Source organism: Penicillium verrucosum, assembly GCF_028828655.1.
Source record: "Penicillium verrucosum strain IBT 35672 chromosome Unknown utg000004l_segment0_segment0, whole genome shotgun sequence".
NCBI lineage: Eukaryota > Fungi > Ascomycota > Eurotiomycetes > Eurotiales > Aspergillaceae > Penicillium > Penicillium verrucosum.
Window position 1 is genome coordinate 756218 of NW_026643213.1, and position 12110 is coordinate 768327.

Below are 12110 nucleotides of genomic sequence, written 5' to 3' on the forward strand. Positions count from 1 at the left end.
GCCGTTGAAAGCTCACAGGCTGAACATGTGGCAAGAACGGCCACCTTTCATTTGCTATGGAGTCTAATTTCCGCCTGTACATTTTCCCAGCGCAATTATCTCTACTCATGCACACATCATACATGTAGAAGATAATATAAAAGTCGTCCAACGACCGAGGAAATGATTTTCGTATTCACTTCAGTCCAACTCTCTCTACCACATCATCTACAGGCACAATGAAGACCACCGCTCTCATTTCCTTGCTTGGCCTGTCCGGCAGCGCCCTGGGTGCCGCCGTGGAGAAGGGCAACGGAAACACGCCCTTCGGCTATAAGTCTGGTTCGAAGGAGTCTATTGACAACCTGAAGGGCAAGATCGAGAACGTTGTCTGGGTTCTCTTGGAAAACCGTGGATTCGACAACATCCTGGGTGGTGTGAAGAAGCAGGGTTTGGACAACGTTGTCAACAATGGTCCTTTCTACAACCTGGAGGATATCGCCAACCCCAAGAGCAAGAAGTGGTCCACTCAGTCCAAGAACTATGATTCGGTCCTCAATGACCCCGACCACACACTCACTGGTACCAACTTCGAGCTCTATGGTCAATATAGCCCCAGCAATGAGGCCATTGCCAATGGCACTTTGACTCCCGACCTATCGGGCTTTGTCAACCGTCAAATTCTTCGGCACCCCAAGGTCTCTGCTGAGCGCGCAACTGATGAGGTCATGGGATATTACTCTGAGAGTCAGGTCCCCACCATCGTTGACATTGTTGATGAGTTCACTACCTTCAACAACTGGCACTCCTGTGTCCCTGGTGTAAGTACTGTCCATTTTTCAAACCAGCCAAAGATATCAAACTGATCATCAACCAGCCCACCAACCCCAATCGTCTCTGTGCGGTCTCTGGTGTTACCGATGGCCACGGCAAGAACGATGAGGACTTCGATGTCTCCGCCATCCCGGCCACCAGCATCTTCGAGGCTGCCTCCGAGAAGGGCATCTCGTGGCTCAACTACGACGGCACCAACGGCGCCTTCCTTCCTGATTCCATGTTCTTCGACTGGACCGCCAAAAATGCCAAGAGCAACGTCGTCCCGGCCGCGAATTTCTACCAGGATGCCTACCTGGGCCTCCTCCCCCAGCTATCCTACATTAACCCCTCCTGCTGTGGCCTGAACACCAACTCCATGCATCCCGCCGGCAACGTCTCCTTCGGTGAGGTTTTCCTGAAGCAGATCTACGATGCCGTTCGCACTGGCCCTCAATGGGAGAAGACTCTCTTCCTTGTCTCCTTCGACGAGACCGGTGGGTTCTTCGACCACGTCGCTCCCCCTCTTGCCGTTCGCCCCGATAACAAGACCTACACCGAGACCGCGTATGATGGCAGCTCGTACACTTTCAGCTTCGACCGTCTCGGTGGTCGTATCCCCACCTGGTTGCTCTCTCCTTACGCCCCCAAGGGTCACGTTGAGGGCTACGGTTCTGACCCCGTCACCGGCGAGTCTGCCGCATACAGTGCTACCTCCGTGCTCAAGACCCTCGGTTACTTGTGGGACCTGAAGGATCTGAGCCCTCGTGTTGAGCACTCGCCCGCCTTTGACCACCTCATCGGCCCCAACTCCCGCACTACCCCCAAGACTCTTAAGAACCCTCACACTTTCCCCGATGCCATTTGAGAGCCTGTTGGACAAAATCGCACTGGCTTGGGATTTCTGTCTTATGTGGTATAGATAAATGGTTGAATAGCTTGTTAATAGTTATTAATTATCCTTTTTCTTTCTATATATTCTATTTATGCCTTTGATGTCATGTTTGAAACGTTAAAATTATTAAAATACTACTACAATTCATTTTTCTAATTTCTTCTTAAGTGTCTTATTGTATGTCCTTACATGTCTCCTGAAATGATCAGTCGTAGAGCACGGGAAACGCACAACTTGTACAAAACAAGCTTTCTAGATATAACTTGTTACTATTTTGAGAGAAACCTCAACAGAAGCCAGCTCCAAGAGTTCGTTCCGTCTTTTGTTCCTTTACAAATTGAGTGTCAAGCTGCACCCCAGACTTACTGTAGTACAAGCCTGCACCAGACCTTGGCATATCTCTGGGAGACAATATCACCCGAGATGGCCTTGTATGCATGTACAACTTATATCTTTGTTGATTGGTGTGTGGCTGGACGTCTTGGATTTCCATTGGAAAACCTTGGCGACCAAGTGTAGAGTGCATTTCTTTTTCTTCTAAGAAACAAGTGCCCGTGTAGTGCATCTAAAATTGGAGAGAGCAGTTATGTCGTACAAGAAGCAAAATGGACGATTAGCGCCTGAGGCAGCCACACTAAACTTGATTGGGGTGCCGATCTGGAGATTCTCGAATTCCGCCCGGAGTTGCCAATTGATAATCAACCTCCCCTTCAAGATCTCCCCCAACCACAGCTTCACAACAATCAAAATGCCTTCTCCCATGAGATTGGCAAGTGGGCTCTTAACCCGAGCCACCCGCAATATCGCCATTGAATCTACCCCAACACAACGTATCCTCCCTCTCCTCCGAAACAACACCGCATCACAATGCCGAGCCTACACCCAAGCACAGCGCCCACGATGCAATCAAAGCATGCGCACTATGATCTCCACACAGAACAACTTTTCAACCTCCGCCTTCCGATCAGGCCCCAAGACAATGGGCCAGATGCGCCAGCGCAACTCGACCGGCCCATTCTCGTGGAAGGCCGCACTTCTCTTCGTCCTGACTGGTGCCGGTATGATGCTCTACTTCCGTGTTGAGAAGGCCCGTCTTGAGCGCAAGCGCATGACGGAGATGAGCAAGGGTGTTGGTAAGCCGAAGGTTGGCGGTCCGTTCGTCTTGAAGGATCTTGATGGGAACGAGTTTACGGCAGAGGACTTGAAGGGCAAATACAGCTTCGTGAGTTACCCTGGACAATGGAACAGGAGAGGACCAATGGATCTGATACACTAGAACGGTATTCGCTAACAAAATCTCGCTTTTTTTCTCTAGGTCTACTTCGGCTTCACGCACTGCCCCGATATCTGCCCCGATGAGCTGGACAAGATGGCCGAGATCATCGATAAGGTCAACGCCGCTACCGGAGACAAGAAGCTCTTCATGCCCGTTTTTATTACTTGCGATCCCGTCCGTGATACGCCCGAGGTGCTGCGCGAGTACCTGAAGGAGTTCCACACCGGTATCGTCGGCTTGACTGGCACATACGAGCAGGTCAAGAACGTCTGCAAGCAGTACCGTGTGTACTTCAGTACTCCCAAGGATGTCAAGCCCGGCGAGGACTACCTCGTGGATCACAGTATCTACTTCTACCTGATGGGTGAGTTGATGAAACGTTCCAACCTAGGTTATATATCTTCAGCATGCTAACAGTTTACCATAGACCCCGACAATGACTTCGTCGAGTGTATCGGTCGCCAGGATACCCCCGAGTCTGCCTCCAAGGTGATTCTGGAGCACATCAATGACTGGAAGAGGGAGGGAAGGCCACTCAAGACCGAGTAAGAGTCTTGCGCTAGGTGTATGTATGGAAATTGTACAATATAGTCATTCGAATAACTGAATACCCTACTCACGCCGGAACCATGTTCCAAATGCTCCTGCTTTTTGTTCATGCTCGTATATCCGGGGTGTCCGACCAAACTTCGTCGAAACAAACAAATATAGAGGCCCAGGAAACCAATCTTGTCTGGGCAACACCTGTAGAAACGAACCATCAGCATTACTCCCAATCTACTCGCAAAAAAAAAAAAAAAAACCAACCAACCAAGTTCACCAATCATAAACTCCCAACTTAAACACCCTCAGACCCCCAAAACCCTCCCCTCAGCATCCCGATCCACATTAGCCCTCCACTCCATCCCTCCATCAACAAACTCCTCTCTCTTCCAAATCTCCGCCTTCTCCTTACAAGCCTCAAGCACCTCCTCACCAGCCCTCCACGCAGCACCCCGATGTCCCGCACTAACAGCAATAGCAATAGAAGCCTCTCCAATCGGCACGGTACCGAGTCTGTGCGCGATACTCACGCCCTCAAGCTTATGTGTCTTTACAGCGGCCTCGGCGATCCCCGCTAGCGTCTTCAGCGTCAGAGGCGGGTAGGCCGTGTAGCTGAGCTGGGAGACGGAGCGGCCTTCGAAGGTATCGCGCGTAGTGCCGAGGAAGAGGATGTTGGCACCTGCGGCAGGCGAGGAAGTTTGGGATAAACAGGTGGTTGCGTCGAGGGTTTCGTAGGTTAGCGTTATGTGGATGTTTTGTGTTGCGTCATGGTGGGAGCGTGGGTAGGTTTTTGGGTCGAGATGGGCCGGGAGCGGGGTTTGTTCTGAGGAACTCATTTTGTTTTGGACTTGGGATTTGGGATGAGCGATTATTCGAGTGGATTGGGTTCTTTTGAATGTTGAATTTTGTTGGAGTTTGTGATCGTAGGTCCCCCTCAATGCTTATCTGCTGCGGGGATCAGATAAGAGCGCGCCCCCGATCTGCGGAGAGCACCGAGAGTGTGGACAGCTTTGGATATTTAGGATTTGGGTGGATTCTATAACTCAGGTTATATTGCTTGTGGTTAAATCCATATCTCTTCATTGTAGGAAACAATCTAGGTACAATGTATGAGCGAAGTGGCTTGTGGTTAACCTCAGTTCACATATATATCACACATCACAGGAGCAGCACAACAGCCTCATACGGCCGAAGAGTCCATTTTCCACCAGAGAACCGTTGGGAAGCTTCCTCAACACCTTCATAAGTGTCAAGCAAGACCTGTTTGACACCAGTGATCCCGTTGCCCGCCGCATCCCACTCCACAGTCTTCTCCGTCCAGTGGCACACAACCAAGGCTTTTTGATCTTCGTACTGACGAGTGTATGCAAAGACCTCCTGGTTCGGCCTGTCCAGAAGTGTGAAGTCACCATACACAAAGATATCAAGGTACTGCTTGCGCAATTTCAGGAGAGTTGCCCAGTAATGGTATGTTGAGTTGGGATCTTTGACTTCGGCTTCGGCATTGATCCGCACATAATCGGTGTTCACAGACATCCAGGGCTTGACACCAGGGCCTGTAAAACCGGCATTCTCAGCAGCTGACCACTGGACAGGAGTGCGACCGTTATCGCGGGACTTCTTCTGATATTCTTGGAGAGCGATTGCTTGCGCAGCGGTGTCATCCTTTGGGATTCTATGGAATGTCTATAATTAGCCAACATGCACAAGCCCCACCAGGAGAGTGGAATTAATTACCTTTTCCAGTGGTTCAGACAATCAATGTCTTTGTATTCCTCAATACCCCATGATTTGGGCACATTCCTGGTCCCCAGCTCTTGTCCTTGGTAAACAAACGGAGTACCAGCCTGCAGTGCCAGCGCAGTAGCCAACATCTTGGATGCCACCAGCCGATACTCCCCACTAGTATTTGTGTAACGATCAATAGAACGGGGCTGATCATGATTCTCCCAGTAGAGCGCATTCCACCCATCATTGGCATACATGAAAGTCTGCCAACGCTCAAAGAAATCCTTCAAATCAGTGAGCTTCCAGCTACCAGGTTCAAATTTACCATATTTGCCATGGTCGATGTCAACATGTTCGAAATTGAAGATCATATTGATCTCATTGCGATCAAATTGCACCGCACGGAGCACCTCTTTCTCATCAGTGACGAACGGCATCTCACCAACACTGAAGGCATCATACTCCTTGAGAATCTTGCCAAGATCCGCGAGGTACTCATGCAAGCGCGGGCCGTTGGCATACCATTTGTCGCCCCACTGCCACGGAGTCCGCGGGTCCTTGATGGGTCCATCCGGGAAACTCTGCTCCTTGCTAATGAAGTTGATTACGTCCATGCGGAATCCGTCACAGCCCTTGTCGAGCCAGAACCGCATGATGTCGTGCACAGCCTTGCGGACGGGTGGGTGTTCCCAGTTGAGGTCGGGTTGCTCGACTGCATATAGGTGCAGGTAGTATTCTTGGGTCAGTTCGTCCCATTCCCAGACACTTCCTATAGTAGAATTTGGGTCAGATGGGGGTTTAATCAAATCAACTTACGGGAATATCAAACTACATACCTTGGAAATGAGAAACCCAGTTGTTCGGAGGCTGGCGGTTGCCATGTTCATCATACGTGGCGGGCTTCCAGACATACCAGTTACGGTACTCATTATCCTTCGAGCTGCGTGACTGTTTGAACCATGCATGCTGGTCGCTGGTGTGATTGACGACCAAATCCATGAGGAGTTTCATACCCCGCTGGTGGCAGCCGGCAATCAACTTCTCGACATCTTCCACTGTGCCATACTCATCGGCGATGCTGTAGTAGTCGGAGATATCATAACCCATGTCCACCTGCGGGGATTTGTATGACGGACACAGCCAAACGATATCCACGGCGAGGTTCTTGATGTAATCCAACTCGGAGATAATACCGGGAATATCACCAATACCATCATCATTTGAATCCTTGAAGGATGCAGGCCAGATTTGGTACACAGAGCTTTCTTTCCACCAGGCGCGGTGGTTGGATTTTGCTGTAGCCATGGCAGGTTGAGATGCGGTAATTGAGAGAAGAGATTAAGGATTTAGGAAATTCAGAGAGGAAATATGAAAGAATTTAGGATTCTGGAGCACTTCCTATATAATAAATAATATGGTTATTTGCTGTGAGAGCTGTGCTGGCAAGGACACTTGGAGCATGGTCAATCGCTCATGTTTATCCCACCGCGGGGTAGGACCAATCAATCAGCTTTATTGATATGTCGGGCCGAGATCACTAGGGGCGAGATGTACTTTGGAATTTGGTGGCTTGTATATCTGTTGAATCAAGAAGCCATACGATGTGGATCGGAAGTACGATGATGCAAGTGAATTGGCGATCTATTCCGACCGCCCAAGTGGCCTTGTCAATGTCTTTTTGTGGTCTTTTAGGGGTGGTTATAAATGTCCCTTCAGAATGTATACTTCATAGCACTGTAGTAGCACTGACAATGACTGTAGCAGCACTGTAGGCTATAGCAGCTCTGTAGGCTATAGCAGCTCTGTAGCAGCTCTGTAGAAGATCTGTAGCAGCTCTGTAGCAACTCCGGACGTATAGTTTACCTTGAGGGAGGGAGGGTTCACCACCAGTCAACTTTAAGTATCAGTGTCACCTGTCAAATCTTTTGCTTCGGAAAAAGGTAGGGCCGGTTGTGTAGTAACTAACATCGCCTCCGCATGGGTAAATTATCCGTTATCGTTATCGGGAAAGGCACAAGGTAAGACATTCACAGCCCTGGAGATCTTCCTGCTTTCACTTCTCACTCATGGCGCCTCCGTATCATAATGAGAAATTTGCTTCGGCATCAAGTCGTCGTCGTCCCTTTCCTTCGCGAAATGATCGCGATGGTCGCATGTATGATGATCGTTCGCGATCTCGCTCGCCTGGTAAGCATCTCCCCGCACGTCAAGGGTGTATGAGGCCATACGCGCCTTCGTCGCAGGACCAATTGGAGATTTCTCCAATGCATGGAATTGTGGCTAACTTGAGTGTCATTTGAATCGATGGATAAAGATCGTGCACGATCGCCTCCTCGAAGACTAGCAGCCGATAGCAGACTCGAGTACTCCCGAGACAGAGAACCTGGACAAGGTTACAGAAGCCGTGATCGCGATGATTATCGTCGAGACTCGCGCTCATCTCCTCATCGGGGTAGACACCCATACAAAGACCGTGACCGTGAGGGCTATCGAAGCGCGAGCGGCAATCCAAGCCGGAGTCGCAGCCCTCGTCGAGGTCAGCCCCATATGGGGCAGGTGAGCCGAGAAGTTATGATGAGTGGACTTCCGGTGGACATGACGGAAGAACATGTGAGTTGTCAAAATTGACATTTGAATATCTGTATTATTGAGGACAAATGCTGACATTGTGCTCATTTATTCGTGAACAGGTCGCTGTTGAACTCAGAAATGCTTATCACATCGACGGCCTAGATCGCATTAAGGTTATTCGTGACCGAGAGACAAGTATGTGGAAGTGGAAGTCCGCTTGGAGAGTTTGCACCGTTCTAACCTGGTATTGCGTCCAACAGAGTTGTCGCGGCAACTAGGGTTCCTGCGATTTCCCACAATTGACGCATCGCGCGAATTTGTTGAACGAAACTTCCCTTACATATTCTTTTATGGTCCCACCAACGACCGAAGTACACAAGTGCGCATCGCTTACAGCCGCGAGAGAGAAGACCACCCTCGTCCAAGTGACTGGAACTGCAGGAACGTAAGTCAACGCGGTGGCTCCAGGCAACCTGCTTTCCCACATCGGAGGGGTACCTAGTTACCTTGCTATTGTTCTGCGCTTACAAAATCAGTGTCACGTCCTGAACTTTTCCTCACGAACAAAGTGCTTCAAGTGCAGAGACCCACGACCCAGTACGTACACCATCACCACCCTTCACACAATTCTCCTTCTAACATTAAATCATCCAAGCAGATATGGATATTTCTGGCCCTCCTGGAGTTCCGGCTCCCAAGATACCTAACGAGGGTGACCATGATGTCGCTCCTGAGACCGAACCCTCCCAGTTCCTCCTGATCCGTGGCCTGGAGGCATCTACCACGGAGGAGCTTCTTGCAAAAGGAGTTTCCAAATTGTATCGGCCTTCCGGCAACAATGACAGTGCCCCTGATAATCAAAAGAAGGGATCAAAGGTAGCCTCTACCACTGGTGACAGCAACCTGGGGGCCCGTGAAGGCTCTCTCCGTCGCGTGCTACTCGTACGTGATCGCAACACTAATGCAAGCTGGCGTTACGGATTCGCAGAATTTGTGACAGTTAAGGTACGTTTATTGTATTCACCTCCTTACTTTTTTTTCTCCCCCTAATCTTTGACATCATAGGATGCACAAGACGCAATGATGCGACTCAACTCTTTCGAAAAATTTACCATCTCCTCCAAGCCGGTGTTGGTCACCTACATTCACGGCGGAGTGTTTGTTCCTATCACGAACGCCCCATCCGATGCTAGCAACTACACGTTCAGCCTGTCAAACAACACCTCCGTGCGGTTGAAGTACTGGGATGAGGAGGCATACGTGTCAGAACTGGTGCTGTCGACAGCAGAGGACGATGCCGCACAGGAACAGAAAGCCAACAAGATAACTTCGAACCATGGAGACGGTCAAGCCAAGGACACAAAGGACTCTGATAAAGGAAAAAAGAGGAGAGCTGATGCCACGACCAGTGCGAGTACCAAGAAGCTTGCAATGCCACCCCAGCTCCAATTCTGGAGTGACCGCCACGCTGAACTACACGGGATCAACAGAGATGCTGTTGGGAATCCTGCAGAGGGCTCGAACTCGGCAGCTTCGACCACCGACACTGCTGCCCTGACCACCGACACTGCTGCCCGGACGACTGACTTGGCAACTCAGACTGACTTAGTTGCTTCAGTGGCTCCATCATTTGCAGACTGGGGCAACCTCCGCTGCCTCTTGTGTGAGCAAGATTTTGTGAATGAGGGACATCTCAGAACGCATGAGAACGGCAGTGTGGCCCACTTCGAAAAGCTTCAGGATGTCGACATGAGAATAAGGGGTGTATGCTTGCTGATTATCTACGGTGTCATTCCCATGCCGACGCCAAACTACGAAGGCAGCCATGACGAATATCGCGACGAAATTGAGAAGAAATATTGGATTCCACCATCACCCCGATCCTTTGCCGACCTAAACCGGGGCTGGTGCTTGTTGTGCTTCAGCAATTTTGATCCTCCGGAAGAGCTCTTCGCACACGACCGTATCAGTGAACACCATCGCAAGCAGCTGCAAGACCAGGATGAGGTGGAGTGGGGCCTGAAAAAGCTCAAGGAGGCCGGTATCGCCCAGGATATTGGGCAGGCTGGCCCAAGAGCTCCAGGAACCCCCCGAGTACCGAGACCGCGCAGAGGAGCGTCGTCAGGCATTCGGACATAACGATGCCAATACCCACCAGCGGGCCCCCGCGCAAGAAGAGGAGGGCGAGTCTCCAGTACAGCCTACCTCGATCGGTGCCTCCCTTCTGAACAGGATGGGCTGGACCGAAGGATCTGGCCTTGGTGCCCAAGGAACCGGCGTCACCGAGCCGATTCCCACCGAAGTGTATGCCCAGGGTGTGGGATTGGGGGCGCCGGGAAGTCGATTGGGGGAGGCGACCGAAGAAGCCGGGCGGAACACCAGGGGCCGGTACGAGGAGTTCCTGGAGAGGACCAGGGATACCGCGCGCCAGCGCTACGAGGACATGGACCGTTCCTAAGCAATTCTGAAAGCGGTTGATCGGGGGAGTTGAGGGGGGAATGAAGTGGGTGAAGGGAAGGGGGATGACATGCGATGAACACCTTTGAGCCACAACTGAGTGGCCGATCCCATGTAAGATTACGACTTAATGAACGTGTACTAGTATCATTGCTCGCATCCGTTTCGGGTGTCATTCCATTTGTAACCGGTAATCCACGCCCAGTAGATGCATGTCTAATGTACAGTTGGTATCAAATCATGAGTAGAGTGTGGGTAGGTGTGTGTGTCCAAGTAAGTAGTATTTGCAAAGTCCATAATCAGTTACTCTCTTTAGTATCCTGATCGACCTTTTCGTCCCGGAACGCCTTCTTCATCTTCTCCTTCTCCAACTGCTTCTCAAACTTATCACCTAGGATCTTAGTAACCCACTCCGTGACCTCCGTCTCAAGCTCCTCATCACTCTTCACAGGCGTATCACTACCACCCTTCAACCCATTGCGCACGAATCTCCGCATATCCTCAAGCCCATTAATATTCAATGCATACCCTACCGCACCGCCAGCCATCAGTCCAAACGAGATCACATTGAGAGTCGCCAGATTCAGAGCCTCGAATGCATCGCCTGCGGAGTTGGAGTGCGGCTGGTGGTAGATGGAGCTTGTGTAGAATGGCGGGATGCAGGCGATACGTTTTTATGAAACGCGCGACGTGTGACTAATACCGACAGCGCGAAGAAGGTCATTCCTCCGAAGAGGAGTTTGAGGTTTGTGTTTGTTTGCGGCGAGGGTGGTTGCGCTAATTGCGTTTGTGTTGGTTCTGGGGTTGCGGATTCATCGGGTGTTCGATTGTTTTGGGGAGGTGTTGGCTGACTCGACTCCGGGGTTGGGCTTGGGCTTGAGCCCCAGCCGAATAGTGAAACCATTGCTATGCGCGGTGTGTGGGGATGAGGGTTGTTTTGTTGGTGATGCGAGGCGGAGCTGGATGGGTGGGAAAATGAGGAATGGTGGAAGATCGAGGGTTGGAAGATCCAATGGAGAGGATTGAGAGGATGCTTGGGTATGGGTTTCTTCCGCGAGGGTAAGGTAACTAACTCAAAGCACTGTATCGGAGAGGTTGTCCTGCTGTTCGCGTGGATGAAGCAAATCCGTGGGGAGGTGGAGATGACATTGCAGATCCACACGTGACCCGAATCTCACCGAGGATTTCCAATGTCGGGTGCCTTCATTGTTGACATATAACCATTTGGTGGAAATTGGACTTATCAAATAGAAGGCAGGGCTAGAGATCTACCATTCTAGAACCGACCACACGAAGTAACAAATGGCTACATCATAGACGAGGCCGAATTATCACCAGAGTTTTTAGGGCTCGGTCATCGGGCTGACTCGGATATCTCATTGTATAAGCCCGATTGCATAGCAATTGCGACGGCATAGGGCAGAAATCCAAATCCATGATTGAATTCGTTAATCGTTGTGTGCTTTACAAGTTCTCACATTTCTCATGCGTAGAAGTTCGAGATACCTCTTTGTCTAAGTATAGTCTGAGCATTGACCTCAATGGTGTACTTGAGCGATGAATTCAAAGGGAAACTGTATATCCAGACTGTTATTGAACGAATTATCTTCTATCTATTACCAAAATATAACGCCAATCAAATCAGAAGTATATAAAATATGCAAAAACGCCGAGTATGCAACTGTCAGAATAACAATAGACCAAACCGAAAATCGTTCAAAAACATTTCAAAAATCATTCTCATATGTTCATAATTCAGCGCGCTTCGAAAGAATCGTCAATATATGCTTATAAATATGCAAATCATAATAGCATCGCGGAAGTTGCTATCCAAAAAGTCGTGAAGGG

The 12110-nt window shown here is 50.1% G+C and overlaps 6 protein-coding genes across 6 annotated transcripts; 3 read left to right on the top strand and 3 right to left on the bottom strand.

Moving 5' to 3' along the window:
• Positions 1–218: 218 nt before the first annotated feature.
• Positions 219–1660, top strand: N7516_009752 (putative phosphatidylglycerol specific phospholipase C; the record flags this gene model as incomplete). The annotated part of the gene is made up of 2 exons (XM_057222471.1): positions 219–800; positions 857–1660. The coding sequence occupies 2 exons, from the start codon at positions 219–221 to the stop codon at positions 1658–1660; spliced, it is 1386 nt and encodes a 461-aa protein (XP_057069692.1).
• A 775-nt stretch (positions 1661–2435) lies between these two features.
• N7516_009753 (SCO family protein) lies at positions 2436–3608 on the top strand (the record flags this gene model as incomplete). The annotated part of the gene is made up of 3 exons (XM_057222472.1): positions 2436–2909; positions 3003–3327; positions 3391–3608. 3 exons carry the CDS (start codon positions 2436–2438, stop codon positions 3510–3512), a joined length of 921 nt encoding a protein of 306 aa, XP_057069693.1. The 3' UTR covers positions 3513–3608.
• A 203-nt stretch (positions 3609–3811) lies between these two features.
• On the bottom strand, positions 3812–4342 carry N7516_009754 (molybdopterin synthase catalytic subunit; the record flags this gene model as incomplete). Its single annotated transcript, XM_057222473.1, has 1 exon — positions 3812–4342. One exon carries the CDS (start codon positions 4340–4342, stop codon positions 3812–3814), a length of 531 nt encoding a protein of 176 aa, XP_057069694.1.
• A 322-nt stretch (positions 4343–4664) lies between these two features.
• On the bottom strand, positions 4665–6539 carry N7516_009755 (glycoside hydrolase family 13 protein; the record flags this gene model as incomplete). The annotated part of the gene is made up of 3 exons (XM_057222474.1): positions 4665–5181; positions 5244–6003; positions 6071–6539. The coding sequence occupies 3 exons, from the start codon at positions 6537–6539 to the stop codon at positions 4665–4667; spliced, it is 1746 nt and encodes a 581-aa protein (XP_057069695.1).
• A 761-nt stretch (positions 6540–7300) lies between these two features.
• N7516_009756 (putative G-patch domain protein) lies at positions 7301–10263 on the top strand (the record flags this gene model as incomplete). Its single annotated transcript, XM_057222475.1, has 8 exons — positions 7301–7421; positions 7549–7844; positions 7925–8000; positions 8066–8250; positions 8342–8402; positions 8464–8810; positions 8871–9899; positions 9964–10263. 8 exons carry the CDS (start codon positions 7301–7303, stop codon positions 10261–10263), a joined length of 2415 nt encoding a protein of 804 aa, XP_057069696.1.
• A 298-nt stretch (positions 10264–10561) lies between these two features.
• N7516_009757 (uncharacterized protein) lies at positions 10562–11166 on the bottom strand (the record flags this gene model as incomplete). The annotated part of the gene is made up of 2 exons (XM_057222476.1): positions 10562–10885; positions 10966–11166. The coding sequence occupies 2 exons, from the start codon at positions 11164–11166 to the stop codon at positions 10562–10564; spliced, it is 525 nt and encodes a 174-aa protein (XP_057069697.1).
• Positions 11167–12110: the final 944 nt, after the last annotated feature.